General features: G+C 43.8%; 3 protein-coding genes and 1 long non-coding RNA gene across 8 annotated transcripts in view; 2 read left to right on the top strand and 2 right to left on the bottom strand.

The window, feature by feature from the left end:
• Window positions 1–9,033, bottom strand: part of RSF1 (remodeling and spacing factor 1) — an 83,939-nt gene extending 74,906 nt beyond the window's left edge. The window contains exons 1-2 of one of the 2 annotated variants that reach the window (XM_074147795.1): window positions 8,632–8,837; window positions 7,567–7,574 (exon numbers count right to left, since the gene is read on the bottom strand). In XM_074147795.1, coding sequence (XP_074003896.1) covers window positions 7,567–7,574; window positions 8,632–8,837 — 214 coding nt within the window. Of the gene's footprint in view, window positions 1–7,566; window positions 7,575–8,631 lie in introns of both variants that reach the window. The other variant, XM_074147803.1, reaches the window with a different exon arrangement.
• Window positions 8,520–20,011, top strand: AAMDC (adipogenesis associated Mth938 domain containing). Of its 3 annotated transcripts, none has more exons than XM_074147833.1 (4): window positions 8,520–8,585; window positions 12,888–13,038; window positions 17,665–17,760; window positions 18,537–20,011. In XM_074147833.1, the coding sequence occupies exons 2-4, from the start codon at window positions 12,907–12,909 to the stop codon at window positions 18,675–18,677; spliced, it is 369 nt and encodes a 122-aa protein (XP_074003934.1). In that variant the 5' UTR covers window positions 8,520–8,585; window positions 12,888–12,906; the 3' UTR covers window positions 18,678–20,011. The 3 variants fall into 3 exon arrangements, with proteins under 3 accessions (XP_074003934.1, XP_074003925.1, XP_074003915.1); XM_074147824.1 differs by lacking the exon at window positions 8,520–8,585 and adding an exon at window positions 9,122–9,198; XM_074147814.1 differs by lacking the exon at window positions 8,520–8,585 and adding an exon at window positions 10,577–11,848.
• A 1,107-nt stretch (window positions 20,012–21,118) lies between these two features.
• On the top strand, window positions 21,119–26,648 carry LOC141464711 (uncharacterized). The gene is made up of 3 exons (XR_012463260.1): window positions 21,119–22,325; window positions 22,861–23,263; window positions 26,125–26,648. It is a non-coding gene; the product is annotated as an uncharacterized lncRNA (long non-coding RNA).
• INTS4 (integrator complex subunit 4) overlaps window positions 25,567–27,843 on the bottom strand; it is a 46,255-nt gene continuing 43,978 nt past the window's right edge. For both annotated transcript variants that reach the window (XM_074147766.1, XM_074147777.1), the window contains exons 22-23: window positions 27,693–27,813; window positions 25,567–26,321 (exon numbers count right to left, since the gene is read on the bottom strand). In XM_074147766.1, coding sequence (XP_074003867.1) covers window positions 26,128–26,321; window positions 27,693–27,813 — 315 coding nt within the window. In that variant the 3' untranslated portion in view covers window positions 25,567–26,127. The remainder of the gene's footprint in view (window positions 26,322–27,692; window positions 27,814–27,843) is intronic.

Raw genomic sequence — 27,843 nt, 5'->3', positions numbered from 1 at the left:
CACAAATAGTTATTCTGTTTTAATCTTTCTATCAACAATACTATAAGTTTTCCAGAATTTCCCATGAGCTTCTCAGTTTAGTACGGGCCATAAACAAGCTAATTTAAATGTCAGCATTGGGATAGGCTCAGAAGTGTCCGTACCAGGCAGTGGGCACTAGTAATTGCACGTGCTTATCTGCTAACTGTTCTTACACTAGACAATACGAGCTTGAAGTAATCCCAAACAAGAGAAAAAAGTTGCATTCACAGAAGTCGTAGAAAACTCAGGAAGCCCTTAAGCTACAAACATGGATGCGGGGAGAGTATTCTGAAAAACCCTTACAGTTTCTGCAGGCCTCTGAAGTTGGCCAGGGCCAAGGACAAGGTACAACGCTGATGGATTGCTGGACAAAACTTAACTTCCAGTTTACATGCGATGATGGTGGCACACACAACTCGCTTGGATGTTTATGAAGCTCTCTGATGTACCAAAATACAGCTTCTTTCACTAAGCATCATCTCGCACTGGCCAGAAAAATTTCCACCGGCATTCCCGGATCTCACACACTTGTCCCGAAATAAACCTTAAGACTGTGACTTGGAAGCAATGTCAGAAGTTTTTCCTCCAGTTCTGTACCATCCAAAGTGTGCTGAAATTCAAGAAAGCCACCGAGCAAGAGCCCACCGCCCTTCCTCGATGGAGACACATGGTCCAGCAGAACCTGCATAACCCCTAGGAGGCTGAGCTTTGGCAGAGGACCTCAGATGTCCTGCCACGGCTCATCTGTGCCTGGGGAGCAGCATCTCGAGTTCCTTTTTTCCATTCCATACAGCATTCTGTCATCTCTTTCAGATGGGCAGTGTCACCAGAAAGAGACCGAACTGCTTGTCTCCCCAAAAATACCGCGTTTTCTTGACTTTTACAAGATGACACGGAACGTAGTTAAAACTGGCATTGCCAGCCTAAATATGAGAGCACCCTGATGAGCCGACATGGCAGCCCAATGCACATATATATGATATGAAGTCTCATCACAGAAAACTAACAAAATAGGAATAAAGATAGGCATCCATGCTCTATTAGGAGATAATTAATTCCAAGGCAAACTTAATTCACTTCTTAAATGAATAACTAAAAAGCACATGTGGATAAGTCATGCTGACCTTAAAGTCACATTAATCGAAAGTGACCGAAGTGTATACAAGAGGAGTTTATTTTGCATTAGAGACTTATTTGCCATGAGGTTGGCATAAGAACAATCACCCCTCCTATCTGCTTTCTCAGAATTTAACCCTATCAATGCTGTTTGTGAATTTCAGCTCCAAGCTGAGGGAGCTGGGATTGTTCAGCCTGGAGAAAAGGAGGCTGAGGAGAGACCTTCTCGTTCCCTACAACTACCTGAAAGGAGGGTGTAGAGAGGCAGGGATTGGTCTCTTCTCCCAAGTCACGGGCGATAGGAGAAGAGGAAATGGCCTCAAGTTGCGCCAGGGGAGGTTCAGATTGGATATTAGGAAAAATTTTTACACTGAAAGAGTTATTAAGCCTTGGAATGGGCTGCCCAGGGTTGTGGTTGAGGCACCATCCCTGGAGGTTTTCAAAAGACGGGTTGACATAGTGCTCAGAGACATAGTTTAGTAATGTGGGGGGTTCTTTTGTATGGTTTGCTTTTGTTTTGTTGTTTTTTTTTATCAGAGTTAGGTTGATGGTTGGACTAGATGATCCTAAAGATCCCTTCCCACCTAGACGATTCTAAGTCATTGGAGCCTACCTTCAACAAATCAGTTAATTTGATAGCCAGAAACATTAAAGGTGTAGAACTTCCATCCTACTAAAAATGAAACAAGCACAGAAGTAACATACCGTGTTCTAAAGTTTACCAGATATTAGGTTATTTTATTCTCCAATAGTTTGTTGCTAAGTTAAAAAATACTGCGTTTCACTAACAGGTTATGGATTAATGGCCTTGACATGTTTTGGTTTGGCCCCTAGGAGCAGCAGGAAAGCAGTGATCTACTTATATTCCACAAACACACAAGTAAGCTCAGCCTGCATTCGGGTGATAACTACTCGACTGATTCAGAACAGCAGTTAAATTTCTTACTCATAAAGGAAAGGGTGTGAAAAGACATGAACAGTCAGACCTGCAGAGCAGATGAAAAGTGTTGCCTCTGATGAGCTGATACAGCTCTGTGGCAGAAGCAAGTTTGTAATATCAATATATCCACACACTTTATAGGTTTAATGAAGAAGATTCAGCAATATGTGGTATGTGAATAAACTCCACCCCTCCAGCATTAAGACACGACCAACATTAGATGTCAGAACTTGTTCGTTTACATAAAAGGACACCATATGAATTAATCTTTCTGCACTGAAACCAGTTATAAAATCTCAAGTACAGTATCAATTATTAAATTTTAAGTGAAATAGTGTTTGACATTACTTCCATATCACATTTATCACCCACTTTTAATACTAATCTACTGTGGATATTACATGTTATTGCAATGTATCATGACTTCACTCAAGGGTCACATCAAACCCCATAACTTTTGATCAACAGTACACCAACCTGCTTGATATTAAACATTAAATACAATAAAACTCAATCACAATCTGCTTCACTACCCTCTTCATTAGAAAGTTATCTAATCTTGAGCTTGAAAGTCTGTCATATTCCTTGTTATTAGGCATGGTTGGCTTTTGCTTGCTATATTAAACAGCTATAAAGCTTCAGGTACGTTTCTCCCATACAGATATTCAAAAGCAGTTTAAGTCAACGTTAATTGTTAATTTCTTCAGAGAATGGTAAGAATCATTAACACTGTAAAAGCTTTCCAGATGTATTGGAATGACAATTAAAAAACCTTGACATAACCCACTGAAATAAGTGACTTCAGCACCCAAACTCATTTGAAAAGAGAAAAGATGTTACGTGTCTAGAAGATTTCGAAAAAATACAGTTGCTTGTGAGACATAACTTACTGCTTTGAAGCATGGTAGCTCCAAAGACCATGTATTTTTTTCAGTTCTACGATGCAGTACCAGGTATTCTCTACTGGAAAAAAAATTAAAGGAACTATGAATAGCCTCCACAGATTTTCCACAAGCTACCTGCCATTAACCTCAGTTCTCATTATAAAGACAGAAAAGGGGAAGGGGAGAAAAAGATACCAAAAAATGGACCTTCTACCAGGCATCTGCAGCTCATCATGTCTGTCTTTACACCACTTAAACCCCAGGCAACACGTAAAGAGTGTTTTTATTATCACAGAATCTTCTAGGTTGGAAGGGACCTTCAAGATCATCTTGTCCAACCATCAACCTAACTGACAAAAATAAACACCCACAAAACAACAAAATGCAACACCATCGCTAAACCATCTCTCCCAGCACCACGTCAACCTGTCTTTTGAACACTTCCAGGGATGGTGCCTCAACCACCTCCCTGGGCAGCCCATTCCAATGTCTGATAACCCTTTCAGTGAAAAAATTTTTCCTAATATCCAATCTGAACCTCCCCTGGTGCAACTTGAAGCCGTTTCCTCTAGTCCTGTCGCCCGTAACTTGGGAGAAGAGACCGACCCCTGCCTCTCTACACCCTCCTTTCAGGGAGTTGTAGAGAGCAATAAGGTCTCCCCTCAGCCTCCTTTTCTCCAGGCTGAATAACCCTAATTCCCTCAGCCTCTCACAAGACTTGTGCTCCAGACCCCTCACCAGCCTTGTTGCTCTTCTCTGGACCCACTCCAGCACCTCAATGTCTTTTTTGTGGTAGGGGGCCCAAAACTGCACACAGTACTCGAGGTGGGGCCTCACCAGTGCCGAGTACAGGGGGACGATCACCTCCCGAGTCCTACTCGCCACACTGTTCCTGATACAGGCCAGGATGCCGTTGGCCTTCTTGGCCACCTGGGCACACTGCTGGCTCATGTTCAGCCGGCTGTCCACCAAACATACTATTATCAAACATATTCATGCTGTAATAAAGCAACAAACTTCTAGGCTGGGTCAATCTGTGAGGGTGACTGTCAAGAGTCAAAGGTGATGAAGTTTGAGCTGCGGTGAGGATACAGAAGAGTGGAAATCCACCCACCAAAACACACTTGCTGTTTTCAAGACCACCTTTAGCGCGGGCAAGATTTTGATACAAGTTCACTATTTTGCAGAAAGAATATGCAAAGCATGCACACTTGTTACCATTTCAATCAAGAGCAAATCCAACCTCATACTGCTAAGAAAAACCTGCAAAAATTGATGAGCCGACACAGCCCCACCACACTTTGGAAGATGCCATTCACCTCCTGCACGAGGTTCTCCCATTCACACACCAGGGAACCTGGCAAACCAGCAAGCGTTTTGCGTAGTCATGTGTAAAATTAGATCTCTGTTGTGCAAGCTAACGTTCTACTAATATTTTCATTCACAAGAGACCAAGTGCTTAATTAACATTTATACTGATTCTCAAGCTATTTACCGACACAAAGGAGGTGGTGATTTGATATCATGGTTCCTTTAACACAGCCCTAAATACAGATATAGTTCTTGCTCCCCTCTGTCACGTACATTTACTATTTAAATTTGCAACTGGTCTTCTGTAGCAAATAAAACTATAAGTGAAAAAAGACAACGTATCTGAGTTAGAACAAGTGTCGGTTTCCTGTGATGATTTGTTCCAGTTTGCATAGTTTTGTCTTTGGAAGCAAACAGAGGCAAAAGAGAGAGGGTACTATAGCACACTGTAGGACGATCTGTACAGAGCTTAGTTTTGCATTTAAAAGTACAGTAATACGGGGGTAACGACATCTCCCAGCCCTCAGAAGATCCAGTTAAAATCGTATATTGGGTTGCTTTTTAACAAATCTTACAAGAAACAATTTACTTTTTGAGACATGGCTAGCAAATTTTGTGAGTTAACGCTCTCACCATCTTGACAGACACTCGACTTTGCTGTTTCCAAAGAAGTTTACGATTGTCACAATCGCAACCCAAGTCACAACAGTGTACAAAGCTCAAGGATAACCATTCTCAAAGGGATGATAATTATTCTTCATAAAATAAAATCTTCACCAGATAACCACAGGTCTCATTACTTTCTTTGAATAGTTGCAACTTTCAAATGAACCACCAGCAGGAAAAGTTAAGCTATTTTATTGTAAAACCTTCCTAAGAAGCAAACTCATTCCACAGCTACCAGTTTATCCCACCATTCAATAGCGACAGGCAAAATCAACACCACACTTTCTTATTTTCCTATTCAAAATGTTGAAGAGGAATTAATATTCCTATACCCACCAAATCCCAAAGAACGTTTTAAACTGGTTTGCGCATTTCAAGGCAAGACCATACCTGTGTACACACAGTTAAAACATCTAACCTGTTACTAGTACAGGTAAATTTGATATCTAAACTAGTCAGACTACTAAGGAAAACTATTCACTCCTGAGCACTGCTCTCATTACTATTTGTCTTGAAATTCTCAGGTAGGAGAGGTAAGATGGCAAAGTTCAAGCGCTGTCCGAGCACCCAAAAATCTAGAATTCCTCTAAAAAGTATTTGATAGCTTCCTGGCTGTCAACATCTGCTCAGGATCCCTGCAGCATCCCTTCCTGTAAGGGAAGGTTATACCTTGTTTCCTTAATAAGGAACGAGTTCTTTGTTCTAATTATTAACAGGAAAGAAAATACAACTGTTACACAACTACTAAACAACATTCAAACTTGAGCTCCTAGTTCTCCTTGAGGCTCCTGATATAAAGAAAATAACTTCTACCAGCATCTTCCAAGAGTAACTCTTCAGACAAGAAAATACAGGCCATGTTTTCAAAAAGCCAGACACAACCCTAAACCATTTTTGAAACTGCTGAGCATCAAAACAGCATTAAAGGTAATCAACAAAACACCCAAACTATCAATTCCTTTCCTTGATTGCAAAATGAACATGGAGAGGAGTTCCAAATAGCTGCTACCCGGCAGTTTGAGATTTAAAACATGGTCCACATTTTAAGAAGTTCAGAAAAAAAACCACTTTGAGGTTTTGTAGCTATTTGCTTAGATTTTGTTATGTGTTATTGTCAACGCAAATCCACTGTCAAGCAGCGCGGGTACCAAAGTGAAATGAACTGTATATAACTGAAATCAAAATCCCTTTTGCAATCCAAGGAAAACTACATACAGTTGGTAAATAACAGATGTTCAGGAAAAAAAAAAAAAGGACCACTTCAGTTTTCAATCAATGTTTAGCAACTTTATGACAGGTACCCTTAAAAACACCACTTTGGGGACAAATTTAAGTCAAAATCACATAGAGAAATTTAGTCACTGCAATAATTATTCCAAAAGCATCAAATATATTAGGTAACAGCTACCAGCACCACAAAGCAAACTTAACAAGTTGGTTGTATCAAAGGAAAAAAACCAACCCTGTCACACCAAGTTACCACACAGAGAGTCAAGAATCACCCAAGTTTGTTTTTTACGCCTCCACACACTTACTTTCTTCAAGATGAGAAAATGCAAGCAAATACATCATCTACACCAGACGCAAGCAAGTAATCCAAGCAATTTAGAGATTATATTTTCAGAAGCTCAAACATCTCCCATTTTGGGGGGGGACTGTTCTAAAGCAGTGAGAATAATAACCTGCCCCCTGCCAAACAGCAAAAGAAATACAGAGAAAAGTGCAAAAATTTGGCAAGTATCAAATCAATCCATAAAGCAAATTCCATAATGCAAGTCATTTGAAAGCTTTTGAGAAAAACATCGTGCAGTAATCATTGTCCTATTGATAAACCCTTCAGTCATGCAATTATCAGGAAATATTTATTTTTTTTTAATCAAATGCATATACTTAAAACACAGGTCACCATCTCATCCTTTAATTTATTCTGCAGTTCACACAAAAAAAATTACACACCCACTTATGTTGTCACACAGTAAAAACATTAGTTTTCTTTACAGACATCAATTTTAAAAGAAACATTTTCATTAAAAATTCAAACTTTTAAGTTTGTTGGTGGTATTTATGAATAAGTTTTGCAACAGTTTAACAAAACAATGCTTTTTCTAATAAGTCCTTTACATAACATCAGAAGTACAGAAGTGCTGGGAAACTGAATATAAATACCTATTTTCCAGAAAGTTAACCCTGTTTTTAGAAGTTAGAGGATCTCACCTATCTTTTTCATATTGATTAGGCACCGGACAACACAAGGAGAAGGTATATTAATCTTATCTCATTATATTTCAGCAATGGCTGTTGTGAACTCACAGATAGATAGCACGTCTGCACTTCGCAAAAAACAACTTCCCTTATATGAGAAAGTATCTACATGATGCTTTAATAAAAAAAAAGAACCCATAGAGGGTGGGTTTGGTGGGGAGAGAGGTGAGAGTGACTGCATTTGGGGGGAAAAGCAGGGGCTGTTAGACCAAAAGAAGCCCTGAGCTGGGCTTCTCCAGCAGCAGGAAGTTTCTATGGGGCCTTGCCGAGCATGCGCCGTGAGCTCTACAGTCTCCCTATGTGGCAAGAGTGCAGAGGCAACAACCAAACCAATAATAGAGACAAGAGAGCAAGAGCAACAAGCACCTTCCCCTCTCTATTCCTACCACCGCCTCCTCACAGCCCTCCCCAGGCTGCTCTCTTGGCCTGGGGCCTCCCACATCCATTGCACGGAGCAGGAATTAGAGAGTCTGGCAACCAAATCTGCGAGAGGAGAGGAGAGGAAGCTTGAAAGAAAACAGTGGAGGGCATAACCCATCCCTCCACCTCGCACAGCTCAGGTGGCAGTGGGGAAGGAGCAAGCAGCCAGCTTATATCTCTCACACACACACCCCACCTCCTCCCCATCTACAAGAGCGGAGGAGAAGAGAGGGATGGAGATGGCACACAATGGCTGGCTGTGTTTGTGGGGAGGAGATGGCCTACAACAGCAGCCCTGGGGAGGGCTCAGGGCTTCTCTGTGCCCCCCCCACCCCGTCATTCCTCACCCCCTCCCCCCACCAGAGAGGAATAGAGGGGGGTGGAAGGGGAGCAGGACGTTGCCTTGTGTGTGTGTGTCCGTCCTCTCCTTGTTTCAGAGGAGGAACAAAAAATAACACATACATGGGGGGGTGGAAGGGGAGGAGGGAAGGGGGGGAGGGGGGAAGGGGGGCAATCCCCAAGCCACGGGGAGGGGAGGAGATGGAAGAGCCCAGCGCCAGGCTGAACAAAAATAGTTATTTTAGCTTATCCCCCTTTCTGCAGGAGTTCCCCCCCTCCCAACACAGGGCTTGGGAGTAAAACCAGATAAACGAAGCGGGGGGGTGAGGAGGGGGTCAGAGCCGGCACTGGGTGGGGGGGAGGACGGGGGGTTCCTTCCTCCCATGGGGGGAGGCAGCTCCCCCCCCACCTCCACACACACATACAAACAGCTGCTCCCCCCTAAAAATAAAAGAAGACGGGCCGTGCTGAGGGGGGAGAAGGCTCCCTCCCCCCCCGGAGGGCCGCTCCGGGAATCCCAGGCCCCTCCTCTCCCCTCAGTGCGCTCCACCCCCGGGGCCGGGAGGAGGCGGGGGGGGGAATAGCCCCGGCCCCCCCTCCGCTCCCCCTCAGCCGGCCGTGAGGGGGTAAGGGAAAGGAAGGGGGGTGAGGGGGGGGAGTTATCCGGGCCGCTCACCCTGGTCTCCGGGCTCCTGCGGCGGCTGCAGGACGCGCTCCAGCTCGGGGAAAGGCAGCTCAGGCAGGTCCAGCAAGGCCCCGTAACGCTCGAGGAAAGAGCAGACGACGGCGAAGTTCGGCCAGGAGCCCGGGCAGCAAGGGCCTGCCGGAGGAGGGGGAGGCGGAGATGGAGCCGGAGGAGCCGCCGCTGCCGCCGCCATCTTGGACCTGAGGATGGAGAAGGAGCTGGGGAGGGGGCGGGGGGAGGGAGGGAGGGGGCGCTGCCGAGCCGCGCCGCCACTATCCCACAATGCAACGGCGGAGGAGGGGAGGGGAGGGGGGCGGCAGCTAGAGCGGCGCCAAGGCGACACTCCCCCCCCACCCCGCCTCGTGCGGCCAGGGGAATGAAAACAAGGCGGGACCATTTCGTGACAGGGCGGAGGATGAGCCAATCGGAGCTAGCGAGGGGGCGGGGCCGGCAGGTAGCGCCGGCCAATGAGAGGGCAGGGGGCGTTTCCTCGCCCCTCCCCTGCGGGAGAGGTGGAGGTTGCGCCCGGCGGGGCAGGGGTCGCGCGCTGGGCGGTGAGTAACGGTCGTTAACGGCTTCCCTCAGGCTGAGGGGAGGCGGCAGGAAGGAGGTGAGGGGATGGTGGCTCGGTTCGGCTCGGGTCCCTGCTCCGCGGGTGGGGAGGCGCTGCTTGGAGGGAGCTGCTTCCCTCCCGGCGGGGGAAGGAGGCGTGAGGCCGCGGGTCAAGGCGAGGCCTTGTTTCGGGGGGTGGGAGGGTGGGTTCCACACCTCTGTCGCCTGTCCCCTGTGTCCGGGCCCCGGCCTCCTCCTCTGTACTCACCGTTGCACCCCACTCTTCCGCCCCCGCTTCTCTCGGTTCACTGACCTTTCCTCTTTCTTTCCCCTCGCCTTGTTTTTAAAGTACCGTTTCCTCTCTTCACCTCTTACAAGTCCCCTCTCACCTCTTTCACCCCACCACCCCCCGCCTGTGACCTCCCCCAGTAACTCCCCTTCCTCAGCTCCCCAGTAAAATCAGATAACCAGCTTCCCCATAAAATGTTTTCCTAGTTCTTAAACTTGACACCTGTCCCCTCCCTACCCGGTTCATTTAACCCTTCTACTTGCCTTCCTGCTGTCAGTTTTTAAACCCTGACCTGCTTTTCTGGCTGCTGAAAGTTCACTTCTGAAGTTGCATTGGCTGCGGGGAAGTCACACACCTTCGTGGAGAACTACCTCGTCTTTTGATACCTTACAGAAGTGGTTCTGCCTCAAACTTGACAGTCGCCAATTTACTCTTTCACCTTTATCCTCTTTGATCTCAGGTTGCGCCTTGGATTTTATGAAACATTCTTTGCTTCTGCAGTCTCTTAATAAAATATTCCCCGGTGCACTGCTCTCCTTCACCTTTTTTATTATGTTTGTTGCTGGTGGGTGCCTCTCTGAAACAATGTTTACCTTCACAGAAGACAGTAGCACTGGCAGTTTTAAAATCCACCTGCTTGTCTGACTGCATTTCAGTTTCAAGTTTCTTCCATTTCATTCTCAGCTATTTTTTTTCTTCTGCCGTGCTTAGCCACTGCTTCATTTCTTTCTTTCAGTATAGTCTTCTTGCATAAACTTGTATTTTGGCTCCTTTTAAGCTGTTCTGCTTCCTTTCTTTCCTATGTTTTTAAACCTTCATAACTTTGCTCATCGATTCCCGAGTCATTTCTCCACCTCATCTCTTTACATTTAGACTACTGCGATTTACAGAAATTGCTATTTTAGGATATACTTGTGAGTCGTATAGTTCATGGTGTCTTTTGCTCTTAAGTGGTGCTGTATATTTTGGTACCGTACATTTGTCATAGTGAATAATTAAAAATACAACTCATTTGTTGGGGAAATATTTTCCTACTCCTTGCTGATTGGATCATGCCCTGCACCAAGAGTGTCCAAAGTTCCTGTTAAAAAGTTCATTCTTACTCCAATTTAAGATGCTCTCATTAATTCCAATAACCTGACCTTACTGATATTCTCTGGCAATATTATGGGAAATAGTTTCAGATTACAAATTTTTATTTATGGCTTTTAAGTTTTGTTTCTTTATTTCTGCTATTTACTTTTTTTTGGTGTGTGTGTGCCGTTTGGAAAAGATAATACAGAACCCTTGATCTATTTGCAGTTTGTGCCTGCATAATCGCACAGTTCCAACCTTGTAAAGCTATTTGGATTGGGAAATCCAATATTCCTAATCATTTTATTGTTCCTTCACCTCTGTCTAACCTCCAGGTCTAATTCTGCTGTTTCCTCTCAAAAACTAGCACAGGCAAAAATTCTTTGCATTCTTCAGAGCCAGGTTCTGGGTGGTTTGTTCAGCCTTTACTCTTTGGTTGATAGGTGATTTCATTCTGTTGTGATTACTGCTGGATATTTCTTCTGCAGATTTTTGGAAAAATAGTCGTACAAACTTTTGTTTGAATCCATCGTGTTGTGGACGTGTAAGGAGAGAATCTAGGATATACGAATCCAAGCAAGTTTCACTGCCCCGTAGCTGTTTGCCTGGGCACTTGTGTCACTAATTTCAAAAAAGGAGCAAGCAAGAAAGAACGGCACAGTTATTCTGTGGAAGAAGCAACTCTGGCAGCCTCAGTCCTGTGCAGAATCCAAAGTATCGCAGTTTTTACTTCATGCAACGTTTGAAACGTTTGATACTGAGATCGGCTTCTGGCAATGGGAGAAGAGCAGGTCCTCTCTGGCTATGCTGTTGTTGCTGTAGCATGTGCAAGATGGAAATGGAGGCTCCCAGTGGGACTGGAAGCCTGGTAATCTGAGGATTTCTCTTTTGTGAGCACACTTTCTTTAATTCATGCCACCAGGGTTCCTAGGATTGATATTTATTTATTTTTTAATTTTTTTTTCCTGGTGTATTTGAACAATTAAAAAGTAAATGATGAGAAACTTCGTATCTGGAAAGATCTGCTACTGAGATTTTTCTGGATCAGCCAGAAGCAGAGCTCTGTACTGCTGAAACAACCGGTTTTCTTCGTAATGTGGATTTCAGACTGTCTTCCTTCTGAACTGGAAGGGCAGAAAAGTGACTCTACTCCTGAGAGGCGTCAGTTGAGTGCCATGCTGGGTCTAACACATTTCCAGGGTATCACCATGGGATTCCTCTCTTGTCATCTGCTGTCAGAATCCCACCAGCAATCAGACTGTAGGAATGAGAAGGACTGTGAAGACAACGTAAACTTTCCTGGTGGCATTTCTGAGGCAGAGTCCCTGCCCTACTCATGCCCGGCTGTGATTGTGACAGCAGATCTAAAAATTAATGCAGTTAATACCAAAAAATGACTGGTCTATAGCAGCGCTGATAAGGCCTCAGCTGGAGCTCGCTCTCTAGTTTTAGGCAACAGACATCAAAGAAAAATGCATACTGATTGTTGGCTGCCAGGGAAAAAGGGGAAAATAAGCAGAGATTTAGAAAACATGACTGAAGGGAAGTGAAGTTTATTTAATCTAAAAGAAAGAAAAAAAATACTAAGAGTCAAGTCCTGAAGAAAACAGAAGATGGTGGAAAAGACTAAGATTAAGCTGTTCTTGTCTGCAGTAGAAAGGATTAGAAATAATGACTTTAAGTTGAAACAATGAAGATTGAGGTCAAACTTTAGAAAAGATGTTATTTGGGTATTTAACTGTCCTGAGATATTACACAGGGATACTTGGCCTCTGGAAGGACTGAGTAGGGAAAGAAGGCTTGACCCTTTTAGGTCTCTGAAAGTCTTAATTGTTATAGTGATATGGCAATGCCATAGTTTTTTTCATGGCTTTTCTATTGGGTTGGTTTGGTTGGGATTTTTTTTTAAACCTCATTTACCGCTTTAAAATAATAAAGCAGCCAAAAAAAACCAGTGTATTTCTGATATTTTAGGAAATTATTATAATCTTCATTGTACATTTCAGGGGGAAGATTAAAAACCCAGATGTGAGAGGATATTTTGGGACCTGATCCCTGTTGATAGTTTTAAAAGTTGAGCACCCAATACTTGTACAGATTTAGCATGTGAAATGATTTGCACAAAATCCTGCACAAAATCCCCAAGAGGACTGGTAATTCAACAAATCTGCTGATCCTCAGTTCAATTCTGTTGTCACAAAATCATGTGGATGAAGCCCATAATAGCGTTTCCTTCCTAGCTCCTTGGGGCAAGGAGAGAAATTTTTGGGTTTATTAACGTGCTGCATATGTTAGCCTGATGTTATGTATTAAATATCCCTTTCCCAGACTTTGCTTCAACTTTGTGATGGCTTCCCCTGAAATTACTTCCCTTTCTTGGGGTCAGATGAAGGTGAAAGGCTGCTCTACAACGTATAAGGACTGCAAAGTATGGCCGGGAGGAAGCCGAACCTGGGATTGGCGAGAAACTGGGACTAATGTAAGTTTGCTGTTTACTATTCATTCTGTATTTCAAATGGGACTCTGAGAACGGTCCAGAAAACAGTTGTTAAAGTTCCAGCAAGAAATTCAGTGAGCTGCTTTTTGGTTTCATCGAACCTGTCCTGGGTTTGAGGTAAAACAGAACCAATTTTCTGTTCGGTAATTTTACTTTTTAGCTGGGCCTCTTCTAACTAACTAAACTCTGAAATTAACAGCATATTGTTCAGAGACTGTTCACTTTCACAGTGGTAAAACCCGATTATACCGAGGAATGGTATGCAGAGAGGCTCTTGCTTATACTTATTGCTGTAACAACCAAGGTCAGGTAACTTTATTTGCCCTGTTGGAGGGTCAGAAGCAGAAAAAGCATAGAGGGGTCACACCTGTAGGGAGGAGCGGACAGGACAGGTGACCCAAAACCGACCAACAGGGTATTCCATCCCATCTGCATCGTGCTCAGTATAAAAGCTGAGGGATCAAAGGGTCAACTCTCTTTCGTCAATGGCTGACGTCCGAGGAGGACCCTGTCTGTTCGTCTGCCCTTGATCCTGATATGTGTGTTCCTGACTCCAGATCCGGAATCCAGCTCCAGTCCGTCGCGAGTCCAGTCTGGGACTTTTCCCAGTGCCTGCTGGTGACGTGATCGTCATCCTGGGAGCTTGATATGGTTTTGTGTATACTGTATATGTTTTTTTTCCTTTTTTCTTAATTTTCTTATTATTTATTATTTCATTATTTATTAATATTTTCATTAAAGTGGTTTAGTTTTTTTCTAGGCTCATAAATCTCTTTATCTCTTCCTCCCCTCTCTTTGAAGAGGGGGGAAGGAGTGGCCCTCTGTCATTCTGATTGGCCAATCCAGCCAAAACCATGACAGAACCATTAGACTTTTCCTGGTAAAAACTCATTTTTTACCGAGTTTTTTACCAACTGGAGACACGCGAGGTCCTACGGGTGACAGGGTGTACCAACTGTTGCCACCAGTCCTCACAGCTACCTGACCAGACCGCTCTCATACACCTTAGAACACTCAAACACCATTCTGTGTTTGATTAAAGAATGCAATTGTCATTAGATGCTGGTAACAACCTTCTTTCAGACTGTGTCAACAAAAGTTGCCTTGAGTGAGATAGAAGAAAATTTACGGGAAGTTAAATCGACAGTAACTGACCTTATGTGCTTGGAAGACAACAATGCATGTGGTTTAGTTTATAGCCTTTTCCTTAGGGTCCCTTGTACTTATTTCAGAGGAAAAACATGCGGATCCAGTGTCATACGCGCTAGTTTCTCTGTGGAAAGCTCATGGTCTGGCTGACTACACAATGACTTCTCTTGGTAGCCATATGCTAAGTGCTTGCACCCACAATTTTTAAACTTTATCTGCAAATGCTCTCAGAATTGTATAAAAGTACATGGAATAGTATTGACATTCCAGATTTAGAAGCAGCATAATGTCTGTTGTGTTAGGAACTTGATGATAATTCTTCCCCTATTAGGGCTTGCACAGGGACAGCTGTATTGGCTAGAAAAGAATCCATACTTTCTAAGCAAAAGTTAAAGCACAAAAGAATTACAGACTGATCAGGTCTTAGACCCACCACCTGCAGCTCTACCCACCCAGAGTTCATTTTGACACAACTGAAGGGCAGAACCTTTGGTTTTGAAACTTCATCTATAATCTTTGAGGACTTTTTTAAGCTGTGTTTATACACAGTATGTAACGCCAAGAGAAAGGTAGTGCCGTCATGCAAAGGTATCTATACCTTGCAGAGAGAAAGATAGCTGTGTGTATAACTTTTTTTCAATGTGTTTCGTTTATGGTCTGATTATAAAAAATTAAGTTTTCACTGGCTGTTTAGAGGGGTGGGTTGTGTTGTGAGAGTCACTCTTTGTTTGACAATACTGTTTTCCTGGTTTATATGCCCATATGACCGGAGAAGCTGAACAGATATGGTAGTTGGGAAGTTAACAGCTAGTTCCCAGCTCAATATCACACTTTGATATTCTTTCCAATCACTTGAAAACTTGGATTCAAATTGTAACCACCTACTAGCATTTAGGAGGCTGTGCTTTCCTTTTAAAGTTTCTGACAAGGGATATCTTCAGGTGACAGGTGAAAGCTTTGAGTCCGTAAGACTCTTTAGAGGAGTCCTCCAACTGAAACAAGCAAAAAAAATGAGACTCTATTAAATTAAATTCGGAGAATAAAAAAAATAGTTGGGTTATTTGGAGGGATAGGTTTTCTGACATCCTTTGTATATAATCAGGAAGTAAAAAATATCTATTTAGGTTTTGTTTTGTTGAGGTCACTTGTAAAGCTCCTGCTTTAGGTCAGTTCTTTTCCTCTTGCAGCTATGAGGAGTTAAGTGATTTGGTTTAAAATTGAATAGCAAGCAATAATTATGAGAATTTAACTAAGCTTTTCTAGACTGCATCTCCAACTCCAGAAGAACTATAAAAAGGTAATCCAATAGGCAGTGGAAATAGTAGGATTCCTCAGATGCATTTTTTGTGTGTTTCTTTACGGTAGACTACAGTGTGCCTGCTTTCTTGGAGTTTTTCCTGGGGGTAGGTGGAGCTGAAGTTTGGGAAACAAGCAGTGCTGGTCATGCCCCACACTCTGGTTGGAAATAAATGGCTTCCTTTCCTGCTCTGCTATCAGACTGCTCTCTAGTGTGTAATTCTTTCATTGGGAAAATTGCATAACTGGCTCTGCAAGGTTCTGTAACTGAGCACTAACAGTTCTTAGGGCCTTAACCCTTGGGGATGACGAGCAGCCTCCCTGGCTGGCTGCGTTTTGGTGCCATCTGCTAATGGGAGAAAAGAAATAGGAATTCTAAAGGAAGACCGGAGAAGGGAACAGGCAATAAATTCTGCTGCCTCTTTGCCTCCTCTTTCTTCTTTCCCTCCAGCTCTCAAATCAGCGATGATACAGTTATTCCGTCATGTTACATGTTTCCTTTAATGACACTAGTTCCCTACAAAACATGCGGAAGCCCCTGAATCAGTGTGTCTTGTGTAACTGAAGAAAATCCTTTTGTTGCATGGTTTTAATATCTCAGGAGTGCTTCTCATATAACAGCACACCTTTCCCAGCAATCTAATTATTCTAATTGCCGTAAACCATACCGGTTCTTTTTTGTCTAAGTTTTGAGCCTACTTTAAAACCCCCGAAGGAAACGCTTTATTTATTGTCATAAATGTGCATTTGCAGAGATTTGTTCTGAGAAAGCTCTGCATATGGAGTGAATTCTGTGTCCTAGGTGTGGATATCAAATGTAAAGGGTGAACACAACACGGAGAACCATAAACGTGAATTGTTAAACTGGAGCTTTGACCTCATTGGAAGACCTCTCATTGGAAGAATGTAGTATTTTCTGGAAGTATAGGGAATAAAGATGTATATGCATCACCATAAAAATAACATTCTCCAGGAGTCCACCAGGGTGTTGCCTACTTCAAGTAAGAAACTCATCTCAGTCTTCTAAAAAAACCTTAAGAATCCTACCGAAAAAATAAAAAAAAAAACTTAAAAAAAGAAGAAAAAAAAGGAGGAGAGTGAATAGTATTTAAGATTTAGAAGACATGCACACCAACGAGGGGCTAAATTCTAGCCACGGGTTGTGCAGTATCTTACTCTTGGCCATACAGAGATAGGTAGAAATTGAATCCGGGAGGAGAATTAGCGTGACATGTTAATGTTTTGTAGTAACATTACAGGTGTATTTGTGGATTCATATGTATAAAGCATACTAGTAGTAAATGGGTGTATTTTTTAAAAAACTGAAATCAAGATGCTGTTAAAGCTCTTCATTTTTTTCTTTGAGGAATTTGATTTCAAATATTCCTTTCTCAAAATTAAGAATAGTGCAGAAATTAAAACTCTTAACTGCAGTGAAGCTAACTGGTATGTTTCCTACCTCTTTGGTAAATGAGATTTGCAAAGTAAACAAGAAAAGAATTTAATTATTTTAATTATTTGAGAAGCTCTTTGTAATTAAAGTGAGTAAACTTTGGCTTGCCACAATCTTTATTACAAAAAGATTGTGTTCGTTTGAAAACAAATGGCAATACATTGCAATTTATTAATATCACTTCAACTTTTAATATTTGTAAAATGCTAGTTGTTAGACGTAAATGTTTTAGAAATGTGTAATGCTGTTTTTTTGACTGAATGAAGAGTGATAATATTGCCTTCAACTGATTAAATGTTATTCTTCATCTGCATGTAAAATAACTTTTTTAATTACCAATGTTATCTACTGTGTGTGTGCAGAAAAGAGCATGGTGTTACATTTTGGTACTGCTAATTTACCCTCTAATCTAGGAAAAAATTGTACACTGAAAGGGTTCTTAAGCATTGGAATGGGCTGCCCAGGGAAGTGGTTGAGGCACCATCCCTGGAGGGATTTAAAAGATGGGTTGACGTAGTGCTTAGTGACATGGTTTAGTGGTGGTTTTTATCAGAATTAGGTGGATGGTTGGACTAGATGGTCTTAAAGGTCCCTTCCAACCTAGGCGTTTCTATGATTCTATCTACGGACAGTTTCAAAACACATAGAGGAAGCTTTCCAGGTGGTTGCTGTCAGTTCAGAGGCTGTTCTTTTCCTCCCCTCATGCTCAGCATTCTCCAGGAGTGCAGCCAGCTGACCTTGAAGAAGTTGTCAAGAAGGGTGTTAAAACTCTGGTGATCGGTCGTGGCATGAGCGAGGCTTTGCAGGTAGGTTTTTGGTCCGTGATAAACATAAACTAGAACTGTTTGTTTTCCCTCCCCCTCCAATTGGGGGTGGGGGTGTGTGTGTGGAATAATAAATATATGATGCTTTACTAAGAGGGAGGAAAAAAATTCAAGATGCTGAGTTAACAGGACTGAGCTCCTGTCAGGAGTCACTCTCTTCCTGAAAGAATCATCACTTGAGCTCCTTTGTGTTAGTGTCAATGTCAAGTAGTAAATAGATTTAAGTTCTACAATTAAATTTAAACAAGGAGAATTTTTTACAGTGTCATTAGTCCCCCCTTTTAGAATAGGTGATGAACTAGCTCTCTGGCCTGCTGGAAATACTTGGATAATTAGGCATTTTTGTTCTTAATGTTGGTAGGGTGTCATTTCAGTAGATAAACAAGCTACAGAAAGCTCAGAAGGGCTGAGCTTTACTTCATGAGAAACAATTCTTAGGCTTTTTGGTGAGGTGAGTAATGCTCTATTTAGATTAATTACCTTTAGCTCCAGTTCTATGTATTTTTGTAAGAAAGGGCTGCATTTTAATCCGGGTTAAGGAGAGATGGGAGGTGTGTATATACAAGTTGCTTTATGTAAGAGAAAAAAATTTATATCAATCTTAGAAATATCTGAGCACATTATCAGTTTGGCTGCTATCAATTATTTAAGTGCATCTGCTGACAAATGTTATCAGGACCTGTTTTCTTCAAGCCTTACAGTGTGTGGGGGGGAAAAAATCTAATGCTTGCTCTTCCCATTTCCTTTTGTCTTCTGAGGTTCCACCAGCAACTGTGGAGTATCTGAAGAAAAACGGGATTGATGTGGTGGTTTTGCAGACGGAGAAGGCTGTGGCAGAGTACAATGCCCTGGCTGCTGGGGGTGTCAAAGTGGGGGGAGTCTTCCATTCCACCTGCTGAAGCGTTGGGGCTCTTTACGGCTCGTTCTGCCTTCCTCAGCCGCAGCCAAATCGCAGACACACCTCTCCGCTGAGTCAAATTACAGTCAACAGAGTGTGGACTTGTGTGCCAAGGCGTTTGCGCGCTGACAATCTAAAATGCAAGGACAGTTTATTAGTTCGGGCTTTAAACAAATGGAGTGCTCGCAAAAGGGAGCTGTTAATGAAATCTTTTAATTACAGAACCATTTCCATACGTTCTTGAGACTGACCTGATCTTTCTCTAAAGACTGTCCATATTCTGGTTACTTAACTTTTCACCTGTTTGCTAAATTAAGATACAAGGTTTTGAATGCTTTTATTAGGAAATGGCTGGAAATCACATTATTGGCTATTGGAATGCGGACATAAAATACCTGATGAGCACAATCAAGTGGTAGATATGAAGTGGTGGCAAAGCAGCACTTTAGCAGCACTGTATAAATAAGTTAAAAAATAAAATAAATTAAAAAACGACCCCAGAACGTACAACTTTGCCTCCTGCTGGCGACTTCAGTCAGGATGTTATCTATGCAGATCTGATTGTGATGATTCAAGAACATCATGTCATTTAGCACTTCTAAATTTGACATTGAACCTGGAAAAAGGAAAAAAAAAATCTACAGGGAATAAACATAACAGCTGGGCCTTAAAGACTTTTCCTATTAATTGGGAATTGCGAGGATTGAGTTGTGGAATATATAGCTATTCAAAAGTCCTTATGTGCTTGAAATCATCAGAAAGATTTGTCACAAAACTAGAGTTTGCAACATCAAATGTTGATCTTTGGGAAATCAGTCTAAATTGCTGCTAGTGAGCCGGGGGTGTGAGAACTCTTACTGGTCATCGTTATCTGATGATTTAAACATTGTAATAACATGCTTGTTGGCACACTGAGAATTTAACAACTTATTTTAGTTGCTGTCCTTGGTGTGTTTCTATTAATATTACTAGGTACAACTTACCTACTGTAGATTTTTAATTTTTATTTCCTACCAGGTTCACTAGTTCTTAGTCTGTGCATATTAAGTCTGTGTCTATTAATGAAAGCCCAAAGATGTTACTGGTGAAAGCCCTGAGGCACATGGAGCTCTGCAAGCAGCAGGAGAGAGGCTTAGATTGCCATGAGAGTGCACTGACTTTCCCAAGAATAACCCTCCACAAAATCCTACGTCCTTTTTCTGTTTATTTGCTCTAGTAATCGTTTAAAACCTTTCATCCGATAAAATACAATGTGGTGTAAAAGCAAAGGGAACATGAATACTTGGAAGTTTTATCTTGCAATCTCCTAATTACAGCAATATTTTCTCTTATTGTAGCTCTATTTGAGGCGACATCTTCTCTGAACCAGCAAGAACTGCCTTTCCAGCTGCATCTGTGTTTTCTGATGCAGCAGCTGGTATTGTGCTCCTCAGCACTGCTGTGACACTTAGGATGACCATGAGCCAGCAATGTGGCCTTGTGGCCAAGAAGGCCACTGGCCTCCTGGGGTGCATCAGGAAGAGTGTGACCAGCAGGTTGAGGGAGGTCATCCTCCCCCTCTGCTCTGCCCTGGTGGGGCCCCACCTGGAGTCCTGTATCTAGTTCTGGGCTCCCAGGTCAAGAAGGACAGGGAACTGCTGGAGAAGGTACAGCAAAGGGCTACCAAGATAATGAGGGGCCTAGAACATCTCTCTGATGAGAAAAGGCTCAGGGACTTGGGTCCTTTTAGTCTGGAGAAGACTGAAGGGGGATCTTGTCAAAGCTTATAAATACTTAAAGGGTGGGTGTCAGGAGGATGGGGCCAGTCTTTTTTCAGTGGTGCCCAGTGACAGGACAAGAAGCAACTGGCACAAACTTGAACATAGGAAGTTCCATCCAAACATGAGAAGGAACTTCTTCACTTTGAGGGTGGCAGAGATGTGGAACAGGCTGCCCAGAGAGGTGGTGGAATCTCCATCTGGAGACATTCAGAAGCTGCCTGGACACATTCCTGTGGACCTGCTTTGGCAGGGGGGTTGGACTAGATGATCTCCAGAGGTCCCTTCCAACCCCATATCATTCTGTGATTCTGTGACATTTTTCTGGAGAACTTCATGGTGTGAAGCAGAGCATGAACCCCTGACCTGGAACACTCTCGTCATCCCAAGAGAATGCCAGTAGAACCAGTTCCTACCAATCTCCAGAGGGAGAAGATTTCTTCCGTTAAAGTGTTGTTATAACGGAGGTGGTTTGATATATGATCACAGTCATATATTTGTGTTATTTCATGAGCTTTTGGGCCTTAATGCAGCCTTAAGTAGGAAAAGACTCTGCAAGGCTTTTACTGAGAGGGAAATTCCAGTTTCTGAAGTGTTGCAGCGCGTTACGCTGTTAGAAGTTGAGCAAACACCTTATCTTTCACCTCCAGATTTTTTTTTTTTTTTTTTTTTAAAATATTTCATATTAATGTGGTATATAGTGATGAAGCCGCATTTGGCAAAACTGCTCAGCCCAGGTCCTGCGTTTGAGGAAAATATGCTGGTTCTCTGATTTTCCTCCACCCAGAAGGCACCGGAGGAGCAGCACAGCCCGTTTCTCGTTCCCAGGTGACTTCCAGAGGTGCGTCCTCCCCAGCTTTGTGCTGCAGCCTCTTAATCGTTCCTGTTATTTGGCAGCCCGGGGGATACAGAAGATTCCACTTCTCGAACAGGGAGCTGCAGCGTGTGGAAAAAAAAAAAAAAAAGAAAGGATTTCTCTTTCTAATGGTAAACCGCGAAGTTTCACTGCCAGCAGTACAAAATTTTGGTGTCAGCAAGGAGATAACGAGCTGGAAGCCTTTTCCATCCGGATCCACTCTTGCTGCTCTCGTCACGGCTTCCCGAGTCGGTTTTGTCAGTTCCCACAAAAGAGGCTGCTCCACTTGGGCTGCTCCAGTCCCTGAAAGCCCAGTTTCCTTCTTGGTGCCTGAAATTGCTTTGCTGGAAACAGCTGGGACTGATTCATCAGAAAATTCAACCAGAGCTCAAAACGGTACCTTCATTAAGTCGCTGCTTTCAGCTTCGAGCCGTAAATAATTTGTTAAAATTACGGGCTCATCGCCCAAATCGCAGGAGTGCGCTTTTAGAGGGCAGGATTTCTCCCAGACATCCCTTTTCTGCCTCCCACCAGGAAAAGGAGCTCCCGGTCGGCAGTGAACTCCCACCCCGACGCTGGCATTAAAGCGGAGCCGCGGCCGGGCCGGCTGCCAGGAAGATTCCACCCAGCTGCTCCGTCGCCCAGCCGGCCCCCGCTCCGTCCCTTATCTTTGTGAAGCAGCACACGCGAGCTGGCAGCCGGGAGAAACAGGCCGTGAAAAGGCTCCCAGACACGCCGAACGCACCACGGCCGGCGTTTCCGAGGGACATCAGGCAGCGTTTGTGCAAAACCTGGCACCTACGAGCCGTCGGACTTTTATTTCGAAGCCCCGCTCGTATCTCATTAGCAAACTGTAAATTAAAACTACGGCCCTCTCACCCATTCCCAGTGCCTGCCGCTAAGAATAAACTGGAAGATGCGAGTGAAATAGAGATACAATCGCTGTTTTCATCTTGACTTGGTCAAAAGATTTGAGAACTCGGAAAAAGGAGGCAGGAATCCAGAGGAAACCCATCTCCCAAGATGATGTCGTATGGTCCTGATTTTTTTTTTTTTTTTGTCTTCCCAAGAATTTGCTTTGTACTTTTCCCTGCCCACATAGTTTTTTCTGTGCTTTTAAAAATCAAGATACACGAAAGCCACACCGGACTCAAGTTAATAGCTCATAATCTTCAGTGTCGTTCCAAATACATTTAGGCGTTGTTTTGAGCCTTCTTGACTTGATAATTGCATTATTTACTTGCAAACTTCTAAGAATTGGCCAAATGAATGTCATTGGACTTCAGGATTATGAATTTCCCGTTATGAGCACTCCGAGCTGGGCTTCCCCCCCACGCAGATGCCGTGTATAATTAAGGCTGGTAAAAAAAAAAAAAAAAAAAAAAAAGGCTAAACAGGACAACACATTTTCAAACCACTAAAATACGTCCTTTTAGTGCGAGTTCAGCCTTTCCTTCTCTTTGCCAGATTCTTGACCCTCTTCCCTTATGTCTAACTAGGAGGTAAACCCCGGGGGTGAGGGGTGTTTGAACGTTGTTAGTTTTTAGCAAATTATTTGCCCTTGTTTCTAGATCGCTCGGTCTCCCTGCGGCTGCAGCTCTGTCCACGTTCCTACGCTGGCAAACACCGGAGAGAACAGAACCTCCCCGTCCTGGGGTGATTGTGATCTGAAATCCTTCATTCACCAGAGCTGAAAGATGCAAATTCTCTTTGGGCACAAGTACAGCCCTTCTGAGATGCCACAAAGTCCTGGAGCTCCACAGACAGCAGAACCCCAGTATTTTTGCGAGCAGAAAAGCCTAAATGTCTCAAACCTGGGAGTTCGAGGAAAAAGGTCAATGTCTAAAGAGCTACAATATATTCTCAGAATACTTACCTTGTATACAAATTTCCTTTCAGATTTCTCCTATGGTGGAACATGGTGTGAAAATGCATTTTAAAGAGAAAGGAAGCTGAAATAGATCGGAGAGCAAGGTAAGGAGGAGGAACTTCTTTCCTTTGAGGGTGGCAGAGCCCTGGAACGGGCTGCCCAGGGAGGTGGTGGAGTCTCCTTCTCTGGAGACATTCAAAAGCTGCCTGGACACGTTCCTGTGCAACCTGCTCTGGGTGGACCTGCTTTGGCAGTGGGGTTGGACTAGATGATCTCCAGAGGTCCATTCCAACCCCGTATCATTCTGTGATTCTGTAAGCAGTTTAAAAAATAAAAAACCAACACAAACACAACCAAAACGTAAAAAAACCAAAAGGAAACACACGTTCAGTAAGAAGGGCAAGGGTAGAGAATGGCAGCAAGAGAAAGACCTGTTAAAACATAACGTATTTATAATGGATGTTTTACCAGGGCCTATAGAGACAGGACGAGGGGTTTTAAACTGAAAGAGGGGAGACTGAGATTAGATCTCGGGAAGAAATTCTTTGCTGTGAGGGTGGTGAGACACTGGAACAGGTTGCCCAGAGAAGCTGTGGCTGCCCCATCCCTGGAGGTGTTCAAGACCAGGCTGGATGGGGCTTTGAGCAACCTGGTCTGGTGGGAGGTGTCCCTGCCCGTGGCAGGGGGTTGGAACTAGATGATCTTTGAGTTCCCTTCCAACCCAACCCATTCTGTGATTCTGTGTTTACAAATCTTACAGAGCAGGGAAATCAAAGGTAAATTTGAATCTTGGAATGAGTACAGTGTTAAGGAAACGGCATTCGACATTGAATTTTAAGATCATCAGTGTTACAGGACAGGTTTTTTTCAGTTCAGCTAAAATGATGAGGAATTTGTCATCTGCTTGAAGGATGAAACCTAAGAAGAAAAGGAGAACCTATGATTTCGTCCATGATTTCTTCCGAGAAGGCCAATGGCATCCTGGGGTGCATCAAGAAGAGTGTGGCCAGCAGGTTGAGGGAGGTTATCCTCGCCCTCTGCTCTGCCCTGGTGAGGCCACATCTGGACACCATTTAAATTTTTCATAGATTCATAGAGTCATAGATTGGTCCAGGCCAGAAGGGACCTCCAAAGGTCGTCTAGTCTGACCTTCCCGCAGTCAGCAGGGACATTCCCAATTTGAAGCCTTTATTAGGATGACAAACTGCAGAAATACTGGTGAAGTGTAAAATTGAGAGGGGAAAATAAAAAAATGTGTAATGAGCTGGCTCAACTCATCAAGGCTCTGCCTGGACACAGCTTCGTAAGAAGAGATTTGGAGGTTGTAGCGAGGGGTGGTCGGTCTCTTCTTCCAAGAACAGGTGATAGGACAAGAGGAAACGGCCTCAAGTTGTGCCAGGGGAGGTTTAGGATGGATATTAGGAAAAATTTCTTCACTGAAAGGGCTATCAAACATTGGAACAGGCTGCCCAGGGAAGTGGAGTCACCATCCCTGGAGGTATTTAAAAGCCAGGCAGATGTGGTGCTGAGGGACATGGGCTAGTGTTGTTTTTTGTCAGTGATAGGTTGATGGTTGGACTCGATGATCTGAAAGGTCCTTTCCAACCTTGACCATTCTACAATTCATAGAATCATGGAATGGTTAGAGTTGGAAGGGACCTTAAAGATCATCGAGTTCCAACCCCCTGCCATGGGCAGGGACACCTCCACTAGAGCAGGTTGCTCAAAGCCCCATCCAGCCTGGCCTTAAACACTTCCAGGGATGGGGCAGCCACAACTTCCCTGGGCAACCTGTTCCAGTGCTTCACCACCCTCACAGGAAAGAATTTCCTCCTAATATCTCATCTAAATCTCCCCTTTTCCAATTTAAAACCATTACCCCTTGTCCTGTCACTACACTTCCCGACAAAGAGTCCCTCTCCGGCTCTCCTGTAGGCTCCCTTCAGATATTGGAAGGCTCCTATGAGGTCTCCCCGGAGCCTTCTCTTCTCCAGGCTGAACAACCCCAGCTCCCTCAGCCTGTCTCCATAGGGGAGGTGCTCCATCCCTCTGATCATCTTCGTGGCCCTCCACTTATTCCTCAAGGCACACAAACGTGCAAGAGACTTGGATTACAATCCAGAGATGAGTTCGTTTGACTCCATTTTATGTAAACAAACCAAGTAACATATTGTTTTGTTGCTGTAACTCAATTAAACTCCACGTCCCGCTAATTGGGGAGTTCTGTTGTTTGCCCCAACGGGTTCCTCCTTTCCCAGAACCACGTCATCAACAACCTGCGCCCTCCCCAAAAACTGTACCAGCTTCAGTACAGCTCTACGGGCTGTAAAATAGCGCATGATTTAGCCTACAGCAGTTGGCAATTTCACGTTGCGATGCAGTTCCTACACAAGAACAATAGCACTTTCAACTCTTAATATTTTTTTTTACTAAGAATTTAGTAAATACAATGCACAAATACAAGTTTTACGCATTAATAAAAAAAAAAAAAAAACAACAGACAAAACCCCCAAATTCCTTAACTTCTTTTCAGATTACTGCAAAAAGAACATTGATTCATTTGCCTAAGCATTTACACGGTAAATACCTTCGTAAATATGTAGCAGAAAACCTAAAAGCCTCGAAGAGAAACTTTTGAGAGGTGAAAAATGAAGAAAAATGAACACTCCTGGAATGGTGGCTGAGGGCTGTCTCGATTTGATCGATTCGATATCGAAACACCTACATTTTCTTCAAACTGTTCTTAATTAGCTGAATAACTCCCATATTGATGTGTCCGCTTCTTAACACAGGAGACCAGTAGTTCTTCAGCAGCTTTATTTCCTCCATGGCTGACTTCTTTTTTTTTTTTTTTTTCCCCCCACAAGTATAAATCTGTTTTGCTTTGGTTCAGTATCTTCGAAGGCAGCGTATGTTCCTTCCACGTAATCCAACAAACCCAGAAATCTCTTTCTTTTCTTTCCAGCCTTCACCGCCTGGCAGGTTTGGGCATTATATAAACTTTGACGGGTTTGCTGAAGGGTATGGTCCCCTCGATGCCGTTTTCGGACTGCGGGAGAGCCTCCAAGTTCTCGCTCCAGCCGGATTTAGGAATTTTAGCAGATGCTTTGCTCCTGTTGGAATTGTAAGCCAGCAGCAACCGCACTTCAATCTGACATGGCTCTGCAGAGGGGAAAGAAAACACAACAACCCAAACGTGAGTCTCATCACCCAGAGAACAACGGATACGGGATGAAATTCTCTCTCACGTATGTTGGGTAAAGCACGGGGCCCTCCTGGGCTGATCAGAATCCGATCCGGTGTTTGAAAAATACGACTTTGTCATTATTTTCAGCACAGCAGAAATAAGCACCGTTTTAGATCCACCCCCCTCTTTGTCATAGCTTAAAAAAAGACTCTCACGACTAACTAACAAATAGCAACTTTCAAATATAACTGTTAACAGTTATTCCAACCCAATAATAATAATAAAACCATAAAAGAACACTCGCTGCTTTTGTCGTTTGAAGTCCACAAAACAATTACTGAAGCACTTCCGTGGGGAGGTGTGAACACCGACCAAGACCAGAGACGCATATTTCATCAGAGATAAAGGGTGGGTTTTTAGGGCATTAAAAGGGTGAAAGTTTAATCAGCAGTGAAATGATCCTGTTGGATCCACACAGTTCCAAAGGTTCTCTGCCCCGCTCAGACACCCGTCACATCTGAAACGATGAATTACAGTGAGTCAGTTCGCCGTGACTCCTTGCCTTTCAATAAGGAGTCGGGTCTGAGTCCTACAACGGGTCGTGCTCTGGACTGGAAGGCTCCCAGTGCCGGAGGACTGCACTCACAGCCCCCCATCAATCATAGACTGGTTTGGATTGGACCTTAAAGATCATCGAGTTCCAACCCCCTGCCATGGGCATGGACACCTCCCACTAGACCAGGTTGCTCAAAGCCCCATCCAGCCTGGCCTTGAACCCCTCCAGGGATGGGGCAGCCACAGCTTCTCTGGGCAACCTGTTCCAGTGTCTCACCACCCTCACAGCAAAGAATTTCTTCCTAATATCTAATCTAAATCTCCCCTCTTTCGGTTAAAACTGTTCTCCCTCATCCTATGGCTCCGCTCCCTGATCAAGAGTCCTTCCCCATCTCTCCTGTAGCCCCTTCAGGGACTGCAAGGGGCTCTAAGGTCTCCCCGGAGCCTTCTCTTCCCCAGGCTGAACAACCCCAAACTCTCTCAGCCTGTCCTCACAGCAGATGAATGGTTGGACTCGATGATCTTAAAGGTCCCTTCCAACCCAAACGATTCTATGATTCTACGCCCCTTCCCTCCCACGACAGCAGCCCCTCTGGTCACCGATAGAGCAGCACTGCCCTGTCCACAGGAAGATGTCACCGCTCAAAGGCTGTGAGAATCTGAGCAACGTTAAGGGTAGCATCAACACCAGCTGTAGACTCCAGGATCCTCAAAGCCCCCAAGACTTTGGGGGATTCGTCTTATTTCCAGGAGACTGGGATCGAGCAAGACGCTTGTACCATTAACGTTACCTGTCCAGGCTGTGTGCGAGAGGTAAACCTGCGTTATCAGCCTGTGCCTTCCAGGACCAGGATTTCGAAAGTCAGCTGGTTTAGGATGGATTATCTGCGCTTGTCCATCTGGATACAACACCTATAGCGGGGAAAACAAAACAAAACAAAA

Source organism: Numenius arquata, chromosome 1 (genome assembly GCF_964106895.1).
Source record: "Numenius arquata chromosome 1, bNumArq3.hap1.1, whole genome shotgun sequence".
Taxonomy (NCBI): Eukaryota; Metazoa; Chordata; class Aves; order Charadriiformes; family Scolopacidae; genus Numenius; species Numenius arquata.
This window is presented reverse-complemented; position numbering and strand designations above follow the sequence as displayed.

Bases quoted from the DNA above. Each gene is read 5' to 3' on its own strand.
- AAMDC (XM_074147814.1), top strand. From the start codon at position 11,826: ATGAGAAGGACTGTGAAGACAAC. The intron at 11,849-12,887 runs GTAAACTTTCCT...TCCCTTTCCCAG, and splicing joins AGAAGGACTGTGAAGACAAC to ACTTTGCTTCAACTTTGTGA. The intron at 13,039-17,664 runs GTAAGTTTGCTG...CCTCATGCTCAG, and splicing joins GGCGAGAAACTGGGACTAAT to CATTCTCCAGGAGTGCAGCC.